This window comes from Cynocephalus volans, chromosome X, assembly GCF_027409185.1.
Source record: "Cynocephalus volans isolate mCynVol1 chromosome X, mCynVol1.pri, whole genome shotgun sequence".
Taxonomy (NCBI): Eukaryota; Metazoa; Chordata; class Mammalia; order Dermoptera; family Cynocephalidae; genus Cynocephalus; species Cynocephalus volans.
The window spans coordinates 1283653-1302217 of NC_084478.1; the positions used below are offsets into that span (position 1 = coordinate 1283653).

Here is an 18565-nt window from a genome sequence, read left to right on the forward strand (position 1 = left end):
AAAACAACAGAAATTCATCCTCTACCTCATTTCTGGAGGCAGAAGTCTGAGGTCCAGGTGTGTCAGGGCCGTGCTGCCTCCAGAGGCTCCAGGGGAGGATCCTTCCTGCCTCTTCCAGCTCCTGGTGGCTCCAGGTGTCCCTGGACCTGTGGCTGCATCACTCCAGTCTCTGCCTCCATCTTCACGTGGCTTCTTTGTGTCTGTATCTCCTCTTCTGTCTCTTAAGGACACATGTCATTGGATTTAGGGCCACTCTACTCCTAAGATGACTTCATCTTAACTAATTACATCAGTAACGACCCTGTTTCCAAGTAAGGTCACGCTCAGAGATTCCAGGTAGATGGAGATTTTGGAGGCAGCGGGAAGGTCACAGTTCAACCCACAATTCAAGCGCTCGACAAAGCGAGTCGAACCTGGGGGGAAAAGGTTGCAGGGAGGGGCTGAGTCGGGTGGACTTGGGAGTGGAGCCAAGCACGGGGTGGGCATCTCTGGACGGAGGGCCGGGGAGGGCCGGGGGTGACCGGGAGTGACTTTGCTGAGCAGAGGAAAACAACAGATTCCAGCACTGGAAAGGGAAGCTGAGGGCAGCGTGGTGGATGCCACACGAAAGGTTGGATTTGACCCGCTACGCCCAGGACAGCTTTCTAATCTGGGACTTTTCTGACCAGGACTCCCTGAGCACAGCCATGAGTCCTTGTCTGACTCCAGTTACTACAGCAGAACCCGACCTTGTTCAAATGGAAAGAAGTAATTAAAATTGTAACAAAGAGGAACAGTCGGGGAGAAATGACAACAGGAAAGTGACACTTTTGAAAAGAAACAGTGTTCCGGGAAAGCGCACGGCGGCTTTCCACACTGCTGAGTCCGGAGTCCCAGCCCCGGAGAGACACAGAATGAAGGACCACGCGCGTCCACAGCGCACCCCACTGGGTCCGACTGTTAGGGGAGGGGCCCTGCCCGGAGTCTATAAATAAAGCTGAACAGGGACAAAGAGCTTCGGTTTCTCTTTGGGGAGGGTTCCTTCAGTACAAACAGGCAAATCAGGAGCTGGAACGTCTGGGGTTAGGGACTCTCCGGGGTCAGGACCCCCAGAGCAGCTGGCCTCCCCCACACTGGACCCTCCTCTGCAATAAGGTAAGATCTGCCCCCTGGGCTGGGATGAGGGAGGGAAGGCAGGCAGGGGGCCGAGCACGCTCTCCCTGCAGATCCACACTGGCCCAGACATTGGCACCGGCCGCCACAGAGCCTTTGACAGTGGCCGGTTGCAGCTGAGACGTGCTGCCCATGGGCAGTGCATGCCGATTCAACGTGTCAGTCCTGGAAAAAGATGCTCACTGTCTCGTTAGCAATTTTTACGTTGATCACATGCTGAAGGGAGACTATTTCAGATGCTTTGGGTTAAATCGTGTATAGGATGAGAATGTTACCATTTTTTCACCTTTTGCCACGTGGCGCCTAAAAGATGCACACATGCGCGCGTGGCCGCGGTTGTGTTTTTATGGGACGGCGCTGGTCCAGGCTGGTGCAGCCCTGATGTCTGGGGCTGCCTGCCGGGGAGCCGCTTTGGGGGCTGGGACCCCACCCTAGTCATAGGGTTTGTCAGTAGTTCTTGAAGGCTGGTGAGACTCGAATACCCTGGAGGGCTCGTGAAAGCGCAGACCCCTTGTGGCAGCGCGATTCGCAACTCCCACAACGGAGACACGGCCCAGTGTCCATCAGCGGACAAACCATGAAACAAAACCTGGACCATGCATGGGACAAGATACCATCTGGCCATAAAAAGGAACGAAGCTTGATGCCTGCTGCAATGTGGGTGAACCTCCAAACCACGACACCGAGCGAGAGAAGCCAGACACAGATGACTAGAACTGCAGAGTTCTATTTCCAGGACATGTCCAGAATAGGGAAATCCACAGAGACAGAAAGCAGAGTGCTGGTTGCCAGGCGCTGGGAAGGCGGGTTGGGGAGGGGTTGCCTTATGGGTATGGGGTCTCCTTCTGGGGTGATGAGAATATTCTGGAACTAGATAGAAGTGGTGTTTGCACAGCGTGGTGACTGCACTGAACTCTGGATTGTGCGTTTTTAATTGGTGAGTTTTACGGCATATGAATTTCACATCAGTGAAAATGCTAATCAATACATTTTATCTTATTTGTTTATTTTTGGCAGCTGGCCGGTACAGGGATCGAACCCTGGACCTTGCTTTTATCAGCACCACGCTCTAACCCTCTGAGCTAACTGGCCAGCCCTCATCAGTACATTTTAAAAAACACTGATTCCTGAGCCTCACGTCAGCATTCTCATGCAGTGGGTCTTGCTGGGCCAGAAGCCCCACAGGCAACGATGCTGACGGTGATGCTGGAGACCACATTTGGGGCGGCGAGGTCACTATAGGACACTCCCCGCCACCTCCTGCCTTCCCCACTGGGCTGCACAGACTCCAGCAGAATGGAGCCTCCAGACCCACCAGCTGGCTCGGAGTTAGCTCATGGTCCCGCCCCGAGCAGGCTCAGAAGCGTCCCAAGCTTCGTTTCTCCTGAACCCCCCATTCTCTGCTGCCCCCCAGCCCCGTCCCCAACCTCGAGGGGCTTGGCTTCCCCTGGGGTTGTCCCTTCAGCTCACAATTTGAGGGCAATCAATATGCTCGCCACGGTTAATGCCATTTGCTTGTTTAAAGAGAATGTGCCCCTCTTCACGTGAGGAAAGATGCCTCACTGTGCGAGTCTTACTGTGCTGGTGCCAGCAGTATGCACGGGAGCTTGCCTTATCTGAGCAGATCCCAGGAACAGGCTCCCACGCCTCCCTGGACAGCCCCTGGGGCAACCCCAGGATGGCTGCTGGACTTGTCTTCTTTACATAAGCAGGAGTCCAGGCTGCTGCTGGTCTATCTTTGAAATTTTGATACTGTCCTTATCAAGGACGTGCTGCTTTGGCCTTTTACGGTACGGAGGGTCAGCGGCCCCCTCCTCTATTCCAGCCACGATTTTCCAGATGGGATCACCTGAAGGGGCATGTTTTGTGGGGGGTCCCAAGGAGCAGAGAGAGACTGAGCCCCTGCGGAACGGGGTGGCCCCGAAGGTAGGTGAGGCTCTGAGGCTCCTCTGTGGGGTCTTCTGCTGGGTGCGCCTGAGCTGGCCCCCACGTGCTGGAACTCAGCAGGAAGGAGCTGGAATTATGATTGCTGCTGCTCCTGCTGTTGGTCAAAAGGGTACTCCAGGGCAGTGGTGATGCTCGTGAAAGACGACTCTGGGTGGGGGAATAGGGTGGGGTCCATCAGGAGACCCCAGGGCTGACTGCCCCAGAGGGCACAGAAGGCCACTTCCCCCGTATGAGGGAACGAAAGAGCCAGCCTGCAGACGGCTCTGTAGGGACATGGGGAGGCGGTTCCTTGCTGGGATTTCGAGATTACACAATGAGCAGTTACTGTAACCCGGTTCACTTAGGAAGTCCTGCCTGTGCTGGTTTCATCATTTTAATTAAACTTCCTTCCACAGCTTTGTTCTCTGAGCACTTCCTGGTGCACCACAGGGAGTGAGCTTTCCCAGTTTCTGGACGGGCTGTGGCCAGGAGCGTGCCATACCTCCAGGGCGGGAGCTCTTTCAAAACAGGCTGTGCATGCACACACATAGATTTACATACACATATGCACACAATCAGGCACGTGCATGTATACATACATATATACTTGCATGCACACACACAATGCACACACATGCACACATAGATACACATTTAAACATGCACATGCAGGTATACACACATAGTATGTATATGTCTATATGAGTATACACACAAGCACACAATACATACACACAATAAGCACACATGCACACACATTGATTCACAGACACATATTTGTGCACAATATGTACATACATATATGCACACAGGCACACACATGCATCAATACCCATCACACATGCATGCTCGTGCATGCACGTGTGTGTGGGTATGCAAACATGCATGCACACACACATAAGTTTACAGCACATGTCCACATACTCACACATGCATATCCATACACACACGTGTGCACACATGCACGTGCCCACATGCATGTACAAGCGTGAATGTGCATGTGTGCGCACACACGACACATGCACACATGCACACATGTATACATGCACAACACAGAATAAACAAACACACATGCACTTGCACGAAGGCCTTCCCACCTGGAGGGAGCTCCATGCTCTCCTAGCACCACTTTCCCTAAGGAGCTGAACCTCCCCCCATCCAGCCCCTGCAGGCTCTCCCACTTGCTAATGGTCCCTTCCCTTCCAGCCCGCCCCTCTCTCCTGCGGGAGCCGCATCAGCCATGGCTGTCCTCTGGCTCACGATGTTCCTGGTGCCCATCTCCTGTCAGCTGCAAATCGAAGGTAGGCACTGGAGGAAAAGCTGTGTGCAGTCTGCGCATCTGTGGGGAGTTTCATTTTTCCATTAAACTTTTTACGCTGAGATCAGTGTAGGTTTACATGAAGTTGTCAAGAATGGTATGGAGCCACCTCAAGCACGCCTCACAACCCCCCTCTCCCCCATGGTAAGAGCTTGTAAAACTCTAGTGCACGGTCACAGCTAGGACCTTGATCATGGTGCAGAACCACTGTTGGGCATTTTGATGCAGCTCAAGTGCTAGGAGAAGTTGTCAACATGCATCACCCGATTCCTGGGTACGGCCACCAAAAAGACCATCATTATAGCCTGAATTGTGTCCCCCCATCCCCAGTGAAGTCCCCTGCTCCCCAGTGCCTTTGGATGTGACCTCATTTGGAAATAGAGTCTTTAAAGAGTTGATCACTTAAGATGGGGCAATGCTAGAGTATTGTGGGACCTGAATCCAATATGACTGCTGTCCTTGCAACAGGGGAAATTTAGACACAGACACAGGTGACAATGCCATGGGAAGACGGAGGCATAGACTGGAGTGATGTCTCTACATGCCGAAGGTTGCTGGCAGCCACCAGAAGCCAGTAGGAGAGGCATAGGATGGATTCTTTCTCGGAGCCTCCAGAAGGAACCTATCCTTCCCACACCTTGATTTCTGGTCTCCGGAGCCTTGAGGATAAATTTCTGTTGCCACCCAGTTTGTGGAACTTTATTATGGCAGCCCTGGAAAACAGATATACTAGCTCACAAATAAATGTCGTTTTGCCAAAATGGCACAGTTATGAGTTGGACAGTGTCCCCCAAATTGATGTTGAAACCCTAGCCGCCAGTACCTGTAAATGTGACCTTATCTGGAAATTGGATCTTTGCAGATGATCTCGTTAAAAGGAGGTCACTAGGGTGTGCCCTAACCCAATAGGACCGGTGTCCTTATAAGAAGAGGAAGTTAGGACACAGACACACACAGAGGGACGGCCATATGAGGACACCAGGCAGAGGTTAGAGGTATGCACCTATACGCCAAGGAATGCCAAGGATTGCCGGCAAACACCGAAAGCTAAGAGAGAGGTGTGGGACAGATTTTCCCTCGGATCCTCCAGGAGGAACCAACCCTACCAACTCCCTGATATCAAACTTCTGGTCTTCAGAACTGTGAGAACTAGACGTTATAAAGGATGCCATCGTTTCAAGCTTTGAGTGGCAGATGAATGGGCTGGTGGACACATCAGAGCCACGGGGCACCATGCACTCTCTGTCCTGGGAACAGTCCTGTGGCCCCACCTATCCTGCCATGGATGTCCGGGACACGGGCATCACTCATTTGCTAAAACAAGTGCTGTTTTCAGACAACCAGGCAGTCGGTGTTCTCTCCATGGTCAATGAGAGAGACCAGAATCTGTGCCCGGTAAGAGAAGTAGCACGTCTTAAACGCCGTGCCTCAGTTTCCCAGTGCCTCCAAGCTCTTCGGTAGTTTTATGAGCCTTGCTTTACATGGGGGAATAAACTTGGATTTCAAATATCCTCGAGAATCAAATGCCAGTCCCTGTAGAGCGCGAAATGACAGAAAAGGAATTCCAACAACAATCTTAAGGAAACTCACTGAGATACGAGAAGACTCCATTAGACAACACAATGAAATGAGAAGTAGAAATCCAGCAGATGAAGGAAGAAATCTGCAAGGAGATTAACACCTTAAGAAAGAATGTAGCATTTGAATACACATTTTTACAAGTATAAATTTTCCTGGAAGCACTGCACGAGCCTGCATCCTATAAATTTGGATACGTCGTGCTTTGATTTTTATCTCTAATTTCCCTGTGATTTTTCTTTTTACTCGTTGTTTATTCAGGAGAGCATTGTTTAATTTCCACACTTTGGGAGTTTTCTAAATTTCCTTCTGTTATTGTGGTCAGAGAACACATTTTCTATGATGTTAGTCTTTTTAAATATATTAAGACTTGTTTTGTGGTCAAAAATAAATTAAAGAAAAAAAAAGATGAAGTGAGCTAATACTTGACCCCATGCCTGGAGGAGAAAAAAAAAAAAAAAAAATCTTCAAGTAAAGGAGAAGCTTTTAAAACCTGAAAGGGGACATATGTAGGCAACAAGTCCCCCTTACTTTTTCTTGCTTGCATTTTGTAGATTTACAGATGTGGACAAATTAGCATCTCCTTAGCCCACATGTGGCTCATATGAGACACTCAGTGGTCACGATGACTAATAACTTGGGGAGAGACATGAGCATTTCATCCACAACAGCTGCTGTAACAAAGTACCATAAACCGGGTGGCTTAAGAGAAATTTATTGTCTCATGGTCCTGCAGGCTAGAAGTCCAGCCTCAAGGCTCGGGCAGGGCTGTGCTCCGTTTGAAGTCTCTAGGGGACAATCTGTTCCAGTTTTCACATGGTGTTCTCCCTGTGTGCATGTCTGTGTCCAAAGTCCCCTTTTTACGAGGACACATGTCGTATTAGATTAGGAACCCACCCTACTCCAGTGTGATCTCATCTTAATTAAATTCATCTGCAATGAACCTGTTTCCAAATAAGGTCATATTTGCAGTTACAGGGAGTTAGGACTCCAACAGGTACATTAGGGGGACATAATTCAGCCCGTGACAGGTGGATCTGACTCCACAGGCTCATTCAATGACCCGGGAATCTTATATCGGATCGTGCGGCCCCCTCCTCTCCCAGGAAGAGCATGGAGGAGTGCGCGGGTCAGGACTGGAAGAACCGCCGGTCACTTCGGCCCGTCCCACGGACTGGGACTCAGCCACGCGGCTAGGCCCACAAGAGGGGCCGGGGCTTCCTCCATGTCTCCACATCGAACAAGGTCCCACCACGATCTCAGCTCTGTTCCTGGTTTCCGCCTTTGTCTGCCCATTTCTCTTGGGGCAGAGGCTGCTGTGCCTTTGAGGTCACCAGGGTGCACAGGATTCTAGAACAGCTGACCGCGGTCAGGAAGTGTGTTTCTTTCTAGTATTGCTGTACTAGGGGCTGAAGGAAGCAGCTCACACACTCTCAGATTCTGTTATTTTCCCCTCCAAGTCCTCTAAAGCCCCCGCCTTGGTCAAATTACATTCTAGGGGCCATAGATTGGTATCACACCAGTCAGTGTGAGATAAAAGCATTGAAGCCAGACCCGCCTTTGTCCCAGACTTATGGGGGAGTGTTTTGTCTTTCAGCATGAAGTCCGAGCTAGCTGAGGGATTTTCGTAGATTTATCAGGGGAAGGAAGTTTCCTTTGATGCCAAATTTGCTGAGTTTTAAATCATAAGCGGATATTAAATTTTGTCAATTTCCCCCCTCCTTCTATGGAGATCAGCAGTTTTTTGTTAATGGAGTAAATGGTATTGATTGCTACAACAATTGTGCATTCCTGCAGTAAATCCTGCTTGGCCATGTGATATTATCAATTTTTTATATTGCTGGAGTCAACATATATATATATATATATATTTTTTTAAACATGACTGGTAAGGGGATCTTAACCCTTGGCTTTGTGTTGTCAGCACCACACTCTCCCGAGTGAGCTAACTGGCCATCCCTATATAGGATCCGAACCCGTGGCCTTGGTGTTATCAGCACCACACTCTCCCGAGTGAGCCATGGGCTGGCCCTAACTTCTTGATATTTTTGTTAAGAGATTTTGTGACTGTTTATAATGGATATTGCACTCTCATTTACTTCCCCCCCCCCCTTGGGAAACCCAACTATAACTTATTCTAACAAAAATTTCAACTGGATACAACATCCCATTGTTTTTAATTGACATTTTTAAATTGACAAATTAAAATCATATATGTTTTAGCATGATGTTTTGGAATGTGTATACACTGGAATAACTAAACCAGCTAAGTAACATAAATCCTGCTTTTCTGGTTTACTATTGATATCTTTGATTTTGGTATCGGGATAGTACTGCATTCATAAAACGTGCCAGCAATGTCCCCTCCGTTTCTTTTTGAAAGTCTGTGCCCTCGGATGGAATTTCTTCCTTAGTATGTGATAGAATTCACCAGTGGAACCATCTGTACTTAGGGTTTTCTCTGTGGGAAGGTTTTTCACTATGAGTTCTATTCCTTTAATAGAATTAAGGCTATTAAGGTTTTCTATTTTTTATGACAGTGGTGTTTGTGTCTTTCACTAAATTTGTCCATTTCGAATGTTGTTGAATGGGTTGGCATAAATTTGTTCAAATGCTCCCTTATTATTCTTTCAGTATCTATATAATCCACATCGTTGCCTCTTTTTTCATTCTGGAAAATGGTCACTTTTGCTTTGTCTCTTTTTTTCTAGGTAGAAGTTATTAATCATATAGATCTTTACAAAGATGCTTTCATCGATGGCCTACACTGTTCTTCCATTACCTTTTTCAGTGGTTTTTATTGTCGTTATTATTGTAGGTTTAATTTTTAAAAAAACTTTAATTTGCTCTTCTTTCTCCAACTTCCTAATGTGGAAACTTAGGTTATCAAATTTAGACTTTTTTTCTTTTCTAGGAAGCATTCGATGTGATAAATCTCCCTGCAAGCATTGCTTTAGCTGAATATCACAAGATTTTTTTTTTTTTTAATTTTCATTCAGTTCAAAATATTTTCTATTTTTGTGTGTGATTTCTTCTCTGACCTATGGGTAATTTAGAAGTATGCTGTTTAATTTGCAAATATTTAGTATTTTCCACATTAAAAAATAATTGATTTCTAGTTTAATCCTGTTGTAGTCAGAGGACATACTGTGTTTGATTTAAGCTTTTTAAAATGTACTAAGGCTTATTTCACATCTCAGTATGTGGCCTATTTTCATGAATCTTCTATGAGCCCTTGATAAAAATGTGCATTCTGCTGTTGTTGGTTATACAATTTCATAAATGTTAATTAGGTCAAATTGGTTGATATTTTTGTTCAGTCCTCTGCATCCTTCCTATTTTCTGTCTGTTTATTCTATCAATTAGAGAGAGGGCTCACGCTTATGCTTTACGTATTTTGAAGCTTTGTTATTGGGAGCATACATGTTAGAATGAATTTGTCCCTCCTTATCTTTGGAAATATTCCTTGTCCTGGAGTCTGCTTTATCTCATACAAGGGTACAACAAAAAGTTCATGGAAAGATTTGTATTATCTTTTAATTCCATTTTTTCACAAATGTTTTGAAGTACCCTCATATTAATATAACAATTATTTCAGGTTTCCTATGATTAGAGTTTGCATGAAATATATCTTCTCATTATTTTAGTTTCATCTGTACTTAAAATTAAGCCTTTGTTGTAAGCCTAATGTTGGGTGTTGGTTTTCATCTAGTCTGAGAGTCTTTAGAGTTTACAGATCATTTACCTGTCTACATTTACTTACTAACATGGTTGGTTTTAATTCTCTAATTTTCTTATTTGTTTACTATTTTTCTCATATTTTCTTTGTTATTTTTTTCTTCTTTTCCTGACTTCTTTTCAATTCATTGAGCATTCTTCGTGTTCCATTTTTTTCCTCCCCTAGCGGCTTTTGGACTATACCTCTTTGTTTCATTGATTTATTGACAACTCTGGATTTAAAATATGCATCATTAATTTATCACATACTATCTTCAAATAATATTATTGTACTTCACATATAATGTGGAAATCTTGTGATGGTACACTTCTGTTTTCCATCTAATCTGTTGTGCTGTGCTGCACATATTACTTGTTACATATCATATAATCCCACAATACATGGTGATTACTTCTGTCTTAGCAGTCACTTGTCTTTTTTCACTATTAAAAATGAGAAAAAATTTTCTATGTTACTATTTCTGGCACCCTCCCTTTGAATTCCTTTTCACTTTTCTTTTACATTTCTTTGTGCAGATCTCTTGTTTCCCTTCAACTGGAAGAACCTCCTTTAATGTTTCTGTAGTCCTGGCCTTCTGGCAACAAATTTTTTCAGCTTTGTTAGTCTGTATCTTTATTTCACCTTCCATTTCTGCTGGATATAAAATTGTAGGTTAACGGTCATGTTTGTGGTTGTTACTGTTTTCTTTCAGGCTTCAAGGGTGTCATTCTTCTGTCTTCCATTGTTTCTACTGAGCAATTGGCAATAATTATTATCTTCCTCCTCTAATATGCACTGTGTCTTTTTTCCTCTGGTTGTTTTTAAGATTTTTCTTTATCCCACTGTTGTTGTTTTTCAGCAACTTGATTATGGTGTCTCTGGGGGTTTTTGATTGTTTAGGTGGTTGGTGCATGCATGTGCATGTGTGCATGTGTGTTGTGTGTTCTGCTTAGTGCTTTTGATCACCAAGAATCTATGGGTTTATAATTTTTAGTGAATTTGGACATTTTTAAGCCATTATGTCTTCAAATATTTTTGTGACCCATTTCCTTTTGGACTGCAAATATGGGTTTGCTACACCACTTTACATTGTCACCCACATCACTGAGGCTTTATTTTTCTCAGCCTGTTTCTCTTGGTGCTTGAGCTTGGATACTTTTTACTGCTATATCTTCAAGTTCACTGAACTTTCCCAGTTCGATGTCTCACTTCCTTTTAAGCTTATCCAGTGATTTTCTTTTTTCCATTTCAGTTGTTATGTTTTTCACCTCTACAAGTTGCATTTAGTTCTTTTTAAAAAAAGTGTCTTTTTCTTCCCTCATTGTATTGTGCTCATGTTTTCCTCTAAGCCCTCAAACATACTTATAATGGCCATTTTTAAATCCATGTCTACTAATTTTATTATCTCTGTCATTGAGGAGCTTATATCTTTATTTATTTTCCATCAAAACACCGAAATTAGATAGAAGCTTATCTCTACAGGGCAATATTTCTTTCTGGTTATAGGTAACACATCTCTGCCACTCTGGGTATCTAGTAACTTTTTATTCAATGCTGGATATTGTGAAAAATAGATGGATGAGTATCTAGTTTTGTTGTTGTCCTTTAAAAATGTTGAGTTTCGTTTTGGCAGGCTATTACTATCCTACCTTGTTAGAACTTGAATGACTCTCAGCTTTAAGTAAACTCTCAGGATTTTTCAGCTTACAGCTCCCAAGAAATCTCTTCCCGGAAGTTTTCTGAGTCCTACGCTGCCCCTTATACAATGTCTGAAAATAGCCGGTTTATGTATTTGCCCAGTTTTCCAGTTTTTCATATTGAGATGTAAATCTAGGACTAGTTACTTTATTGTGAGTAAAAGAACATTTTCCCCAATGTTCATCGCAGCACTCTTTACAATAGCCAAGAGTTGGAACCAGCCCAAATGCCCATCATCGGATGAGTGGATACGGAAAATGTGGTACATCTACACAATGGAATACTACTCAGCTATAAAAACGAATGAAATACTGCCATTTGCAACAACATGGATGGACCTTGAGAGAATTATATTAAGTGAAACAAGTCAGGCACAGAAAGAGAAATACCACATGTTCTCACTTATTGGTGGGAGCTAAAAATTAATATATAAATTCACACACACACACACACACACACACACACACACACACACACACACACACACACAAAACCGGGGGGGGGAAGAAGATATAACAACCACAATTATTTGAAGTTGATACGACAAGCAAACAGAAAGGACATTGTTGGGGGGGAGGGGGGAGGGAGAAGGGAGGGAGGTTTTGGTGATGGGGAGCAATAATCAGGTACAGTGTATATCGACAAAATAAAATTAAAAAAAAAAAGAACATTTCCTACCATCTATAATTATTTTTTAAAACCCAAAGTTGAGAATATTATCATCTTCTTTCAGAACATGTCAGTATATTGAGGTAAATGATCTTATGCAGTTACATGGTTTTTGATTTATTTTGTCTTTACAGAATTCCTTTTTTTAAAAAAAAGATTAAAGTTTGTTTTATTTGTGACCACAACCTTAACTGAGTGTGGAATAACTGCTACAAAAGACATGAGAGAGCGTAGGTAAACTTTATGGAGTAATTAATGACAAAACCTTCCTTGTTATGTTGTTTCACATAAATTATACATGTGTGCTTATATACATACACATATAGTTTGTATATAATTATATAAACTATGAGACAGTTTTAATGTTTTATAAAATAGTTCAATATTTCTATTTAAATAAAATATAATAAAATATGCTAAAACTAATATTTATACTGAGGCACTCAAATCTATTCTAATGAAATTTGACATTGTTTTAGCAGAAATAAATGTAAATTTTGAGGCATCAGAATCCACTAAAAGTTACATTTTCAACTTATAAGAACTTTCCACAGGAGTTTTGTTTTTTTAAAAAAAAATAATAAATTATTCTTATAAATTAGGAGGAAATAATGCAAGAAACCAAGGTATTCATATGGTTCATTCTTGCTCACCAAACCAACGTTGTTGATTTTCATAATTAGTCATTATACTTACAGTTTATAAACAGTAATTTTCTCTGTGTCCTCTAAGGGAGGGATCACAGATAAAGCCGTAAGAAGTATTGGATGTATCTTTATAGCTTTCAGTTATTGACAAAATATGATGGAATATTTTATTTTACATCTTTATACAAGTAGTGAATAAAATATGTTGAACCCTGTGATCTGCTAAGAGAGACCTCTTTCCACGTTGATGCTGGGGTGCTAATATGTGGACTTTGATTATACTTCAACAGCAGTTCAACTGTATGAACTCTGGGAGAGTTTTCAACAATAGTATAATTGCTCAGTCTATGACATGTAAAAGAAAAATGAATATCATCGTGTCATAACCATGCCTCATATTTTACGTAGAGCAAAAAAAATAAATAAATTTTAAAAATAGATAAATTCTACAAACCGTCATTCCAAAATCACAGTGTGTGTAGAAGACTTTGAGCCAAATTTCTAAGCCAGAATTTCTCCTCAGTTTCCTATGAAAATAACATGCTATGAGATACCTGGTTACAAAAGGTGACTTTTGGGCTGGTTAGTTATTAGCTAAATTGGTTAGAGCGTGGTGTTGATAACACCAAGGTTCAGATCCCTACACCAGCCAGCCACGCCCCCCTAAAAGAAGGTAAATTTTACAAAGACAGGGACAGCATAAAGTGATCTGTTTTGCTGACATTTTTCTCCCCCCATTGGGAAAGTGAGCTGATGAGATCTGTGGGCGCTATCAGTTCATGGCTTCTGGCAGCAATCACTTGTCTATAGAGAGCTCTGCTTCTTCCCAAGGGTATTGGCTGACTTAGTGGACAAACAAGTGCCCATCCAGATGTTGTTCTAAGATTCTTGTGTCTCTTTCCTAACTCTAACTTGTAAACATTTTAGATCCAAACAGACCAATCAAGAACTTAAGGATGGAACCAAAAAGCAGAAGATTAACTTGGGACCTCAATGGGAATGTCACCAAAATTGAGTGTATCAAAGACTCACATCAATTGAAGGAGGTAAGTCACGTCCACTCTACTTAGCACACTGGGTGTTTCTGTCTTAACCAGCAGTCTGAGAATGAGTAGAGCCCAGAGGCCAAGTCTGTCTCTGGCATCAAAACCTCCCTGGTTCCAGTCCTGAGCCAGCTGTCGAATGTGGGGTGAGTCATCTACAAACTCTGAGGCTCCAGTTCCTCCTCTGTAAGATGTTTAAGACCATGCACACTTGAGAAGGCTGCTGTGAAAATGGGCTGAGATATTCCAGGCAGAAAACTAAGACCAACTGAAAGTGAGTGTTCAGGAAACACGGTCCTCATCCCCCAGTCCTCCCAAATGCCCTATCGTGTCATCTCCTGAGTCTGGAGGGCTTGAGAACGGTGCCAGATCTCATGGGATGGCCATGGTGAGAATCCAAACTAATCAGAAGCCAATGTGTGTCAGGAGGCAAGAGTGTGATTCCTAGAGAATAAGCCTGGTCTCCTCAAATTACTCTCCCGATCTAATACAATCCAAATCACAGCCCTTTACTAGTCTGGTAGGGCTGCCATAACAAAGGACCACAAGCTGGGGGCTTAAACAACAGACATTCACGTTCCCACCGTCCTGGAGGCTGGAAGTCTGAGATCAAGGTGTCGGCACAGCTGGTTTCTCCTGAAGCCTCTCTCCATGGATTAATTAAATTAATTAAAATAAATTAACAGCATTAACTAAATTAATTAGATTAATGGAACTCAACCAACCCAGAAACATTTAGAAAAATTTTATATGGAATTAAGATGATATTTCAAATCAGTGCAGAAAAGAACTATCAAGCCAATGCGGCCAGCACAGATTTCAAAAGCGACTAAAGCTAAGTTAGATTCTTACTTCACCACAAACATTGATGTCAATCAACTGCATTAAAGATCTAGATATTTTTTCTAATCACAGAAGTAGCAGAAGAAATACAAAAACATATATGAGATTATTTCAAAAATGTTGAATGGAAGCTCTCTCAGAGGAAGTCAGAAAATCTGGAAGTAATAAACGTTAGGCTAATTTATGAATTGTGTACTTCCATATGCAAATAAAAACAAACTACACACAGGAAAAGACAATCTATACAACACTTACAATAGGAGAAGTTTAATATCAATCATGTATAACTACATACGTAAATACATATGGTCTATAACATATATACAGTATTATACGTAATTATACATGAGGTACTTTAAAAAGTTCATGGAAAGATTCATATTTGAACTGTATTTTTCTCATGAACTTTTTGAAGTACCCTCAGCCAAACATATACTATGAGAATATCCAAAATCAATAAGAAAAAAGATACTGCAACAGAAAAATGAAAAAGGAGCCATGAACAGGCAATTCACAAAAGATGGAACACACACATCCGTTAACCAAATGGAAAGGCACTCAACCTTTCTAGCAATCTGGAAAATGCAATTTGACAACAACAAAATACACATTTCACTCATGAGACAGAAGCTGACTTATGTCACCTATAGGGCAAAGTGCCTTCACCTTGCGGCAACCCCATCCTCAGGTTTAAGGGGCTGCCGTTTGCTCTCACGAGGACGGGGGCTGCTCAATCCTCAAGTCCTTTTTTTTATTTCACAGACTTTCCTGGTGCTTTTCCGTCTGCTTTTTCAACTTTTGCTTTTATGGAAGCATCTCTGTACACATACAGCTGACCCTTGAACAACATGGGATTGAACTACACGGGTCCACTTAGACATGGATTTTTTTTTTTTTCTCAATAAATACAGTACAGGACTGTAAATATATTCTTCCCTGCCTTACGATTTTATGAATAACATTTTCTTTTCTTTAGCTTACTTTATTGTAAAAGTCCTGCATGTAACACATGTAACACAAAATACGTGTTAATCGGCTATTTATGCTACTGGTAAGGCTTCCCCTCAACACTAGGCTATTAGTAGTCAAGTTCTGGGGGAGTCAAAAGTTATAGGAGGGTGGGGGGAGGGGGTCGATGCCCATAACCTTCATGTTGGTCCACGGTCAACTGTAATTTAAAGACTAAATAGTTGTCCAAGGTTTGTTATGACCAAAAACAAACAAACAAACTAAAAACAAAAACCTAAACCCAGCTCACCACTTTCATCTGTCCCCAGAAACATCCTTTCACCTTTTTTAAAGCTTGATTCTGTTGTATATCTCTTTGTCTGTAAATCATATGTTGGGACAATAAATTCTCGATTATTTCAATTTATGCAAAATGTGTTGATTTTCCCCTAAGGAAGATGGTAATTGAACTCTGTTCCCTCCTTCAGCTCAGACTCCATATATTTCTCATCCTCTGTTTCCTCTGTCTCTTTCTCTCTCAACAAATATCCAGTTTATTATAACTGTTAAGAACACTCTTCACAACTAAGCGATGCTATTAACAATGATTATTTTTCTTGCAGAAATGTTTGTTTTCCCTAAATCTAATAATTGTGTTATTGTTAAGTTTGTTTATCTGTTTGCCAAGTTTTTCATTTACTCAACATGAAACTCTGGGCCGAATGTTTCCTCCTTCAACTCAGTTCAATATCCTCTCAAAACAGTAAGACTTTGTGAAAGGTCTGCGGTTGAACCTTCTGACTGCTTGAACTTGGACTGGTGTCCTTCACGCCTCGTGTGAGGCTGTCATTCTGGGATCTCCCCACACTATCAACCAGGATATCTCCTTTGCTTCTCTCTCACGTATGATCTCTCCTTTACAGGATCCATTCCTTCTTCTTTCTTGGTTTACACCCTGCTTTTTGGTGGAGCACATCCTCGAGAGGCTTGCTGAGAAAGGGGGCATGGGAAGTAAATCTTTTTAACGTGTGAGGGTCTGAAGATGTCAGTATTCTGCTTTGACCTTTGATCGGTAGTTTGGCTAGGTATAGAATTCTAAGGGAGATATTATCTTTTCCCCAGAAGTTTTAAGTCATTGCTTCACTGTCTTTTGGGTATCGGTGTTGGTGTTGAGAAGCCCAAAGCCATTAGTCTTTTTATTCTTTGAATGTGAAACTGTTTCTCTCTCTCTCTCTCTCTCTCTCTCTCTCTTTCTTTCTGTGTGTGTGTGTGTGTGTGTGTGTGTGTGTGTGTGTGTGTGTGTGTCTAGGAGTTTCTCTTTTCCCCCCAGTGTTTTGAAAGTCTATGATGTACCTAATGTGAATCTAGTTTTGTCTGGTGTGCTGTGCATTTAGTGGGCCCTTACTATCTGGAAACTTCTCTCTCTCTCTCAGTCTCTTCTTTCTTTTTTGCAGGGGAAGGGGACAGTATAGGGATCTGAACCCATGGCCTTGATGTTATAAGGTTGTGCTCTAGCCAATCTCTTTTTTTTGTTCTTTCCCTCCCTCCCTCCCTCTCTTTCTATACTGTCACTCTGGTATTTAACTGTGTGGACTGGTCCTATAACTTTCTTACCTTATGCTTTTCCTACCTTTTGATATTTGTCTATTTGCTCTAATTTCCTATAGGTTCACCCAAACTTATGTTTAAATCTTTCTGCTTGCATGTTTAACTTCAGATCACTCTTGTAAATTCTACAAGCTCCTTCCTGTGTGTGTGCTCTTCTGGTGTTCCTTTTCAATGTTTCAATATTATTCTGTTCCTGTTTCAGAGTTGAAGTGTCTCTTCTTTTTGCTCTCAGGATATTAGTGGCGACTTTTTAAAGTTTTTTTCTCTCAATGCCTAATTTCTAGTTCCTTCCTTCTGATTTTGTTTTCATTCTTGTTTTGTTTTTGGCATCTGGCCAGTATGGGGATCTGAACCCATGACATTGGTGTTACCAGCACCACACTCTCCCAAAAGAGCTAACTGGCCAGCCCCTTCCATTCATTTTTTTTTTTTTTTTTTTTTTTTTGGTCTCTCTCACATTGTTAGAGGCTATTCCTAGGAGTCTGATAACGTTTCACTGTCTGGTCATGTGTAAGAGTGGGGACTAAAATCTCATCAGAAGTTTTGTACGAGAAGTGTTTGGGGTCTGAGAACTTCACTCTTTGAGGGTCTAAATGAGTAATTATGAAAGAAATCCTGATGTCAGAGTATTTAGAACTTTTCTTCTAGGCTGATCAGGTTTTGAGGAAAGACACTTCAAGTCTCCTGAACAGAGAACCCTCTGCTATTAACATTCTAAGAGCAACATGAGTACGGGGCTCAGAGTCCAGGATGCAAACACGCACTCTGTCCCCTAGCTTTCTTGTTTGGTTCCTTTGCCCTCAACTGAGCCTGGTTCCCCTGCTTCATGATTGGGCCTCTTCCTTCCCTTGTTTCCACACGATGTCCACACATGAAGGTCACCATCCTTGGACTGACAGCTGGGACCTGGTGACACTGCTCTGCAGAGGTTGGGGTAACACTTTGTATACCACAGTCAGTTGTTATAAACTTTCTTTTAGATTAATTTCTAGAAGTTGGATTTCTGGGACAAAAGATAGTGAATACGTTTTTGACTCAAGATGAATTATCTAAGAAAATATTATATCAGCACCAAAAAGCACAATTATACACAGTTTCACAGAGCTTTGTGTGCATTGTTTTAACATGTATCTAACAACTAGTCTGGCTCAATCTTTTGCAGACTTGGTTAATGACATAGAGTCCCTCTCTTCTTTGAATTAAGACTTTGGCCTATTAATCCCAATAAGTCTTGATGTTCTGTATTTTATTAAGTTACTACACAATGTAGGTACTGAGATTGAATATATCATGATTTTGATGAATATTTTTGATTATGTTGTTTTCCTTTCATTTTTGGTTCCCCTAAGTTTCTATTTTTTATTATCTTTCTGTCTTTTCCATTACAATTTCTTCTCTCATTCTATCCTTAGGAAAG

At 42.3% G+C, this 18565-nt stretch overlaps 1 protein-coding gene across 1 annotated transcript in view; it reads left to right on the forward strand.

The window, feature by feature from the left end:
- Positions 1–947: 947 nt before the first annotated feature.
- Positions 948–18565, forward strand: part of IL3RA (interleukin 3 receptor subunit alpha) — a 32326-nt gene continuing 14708 nt past the window's right edge. The window contains exons 1-3 of the mRNA XM_063084107.1: positions 948–1134; positions 4285–4379; positions 13634–13752. Coding sequence (XP_062940177.1) covers positions 4319–4379; positions 13634–13752 — 180 coding nt within the window. The 5' untranslated portion in view covers positions 948–1134; positions 4285–4318. The remainder of the gene's footprint in view (positions 1135–4284; positions 4380–13633; positions 13753–18565) is intronic.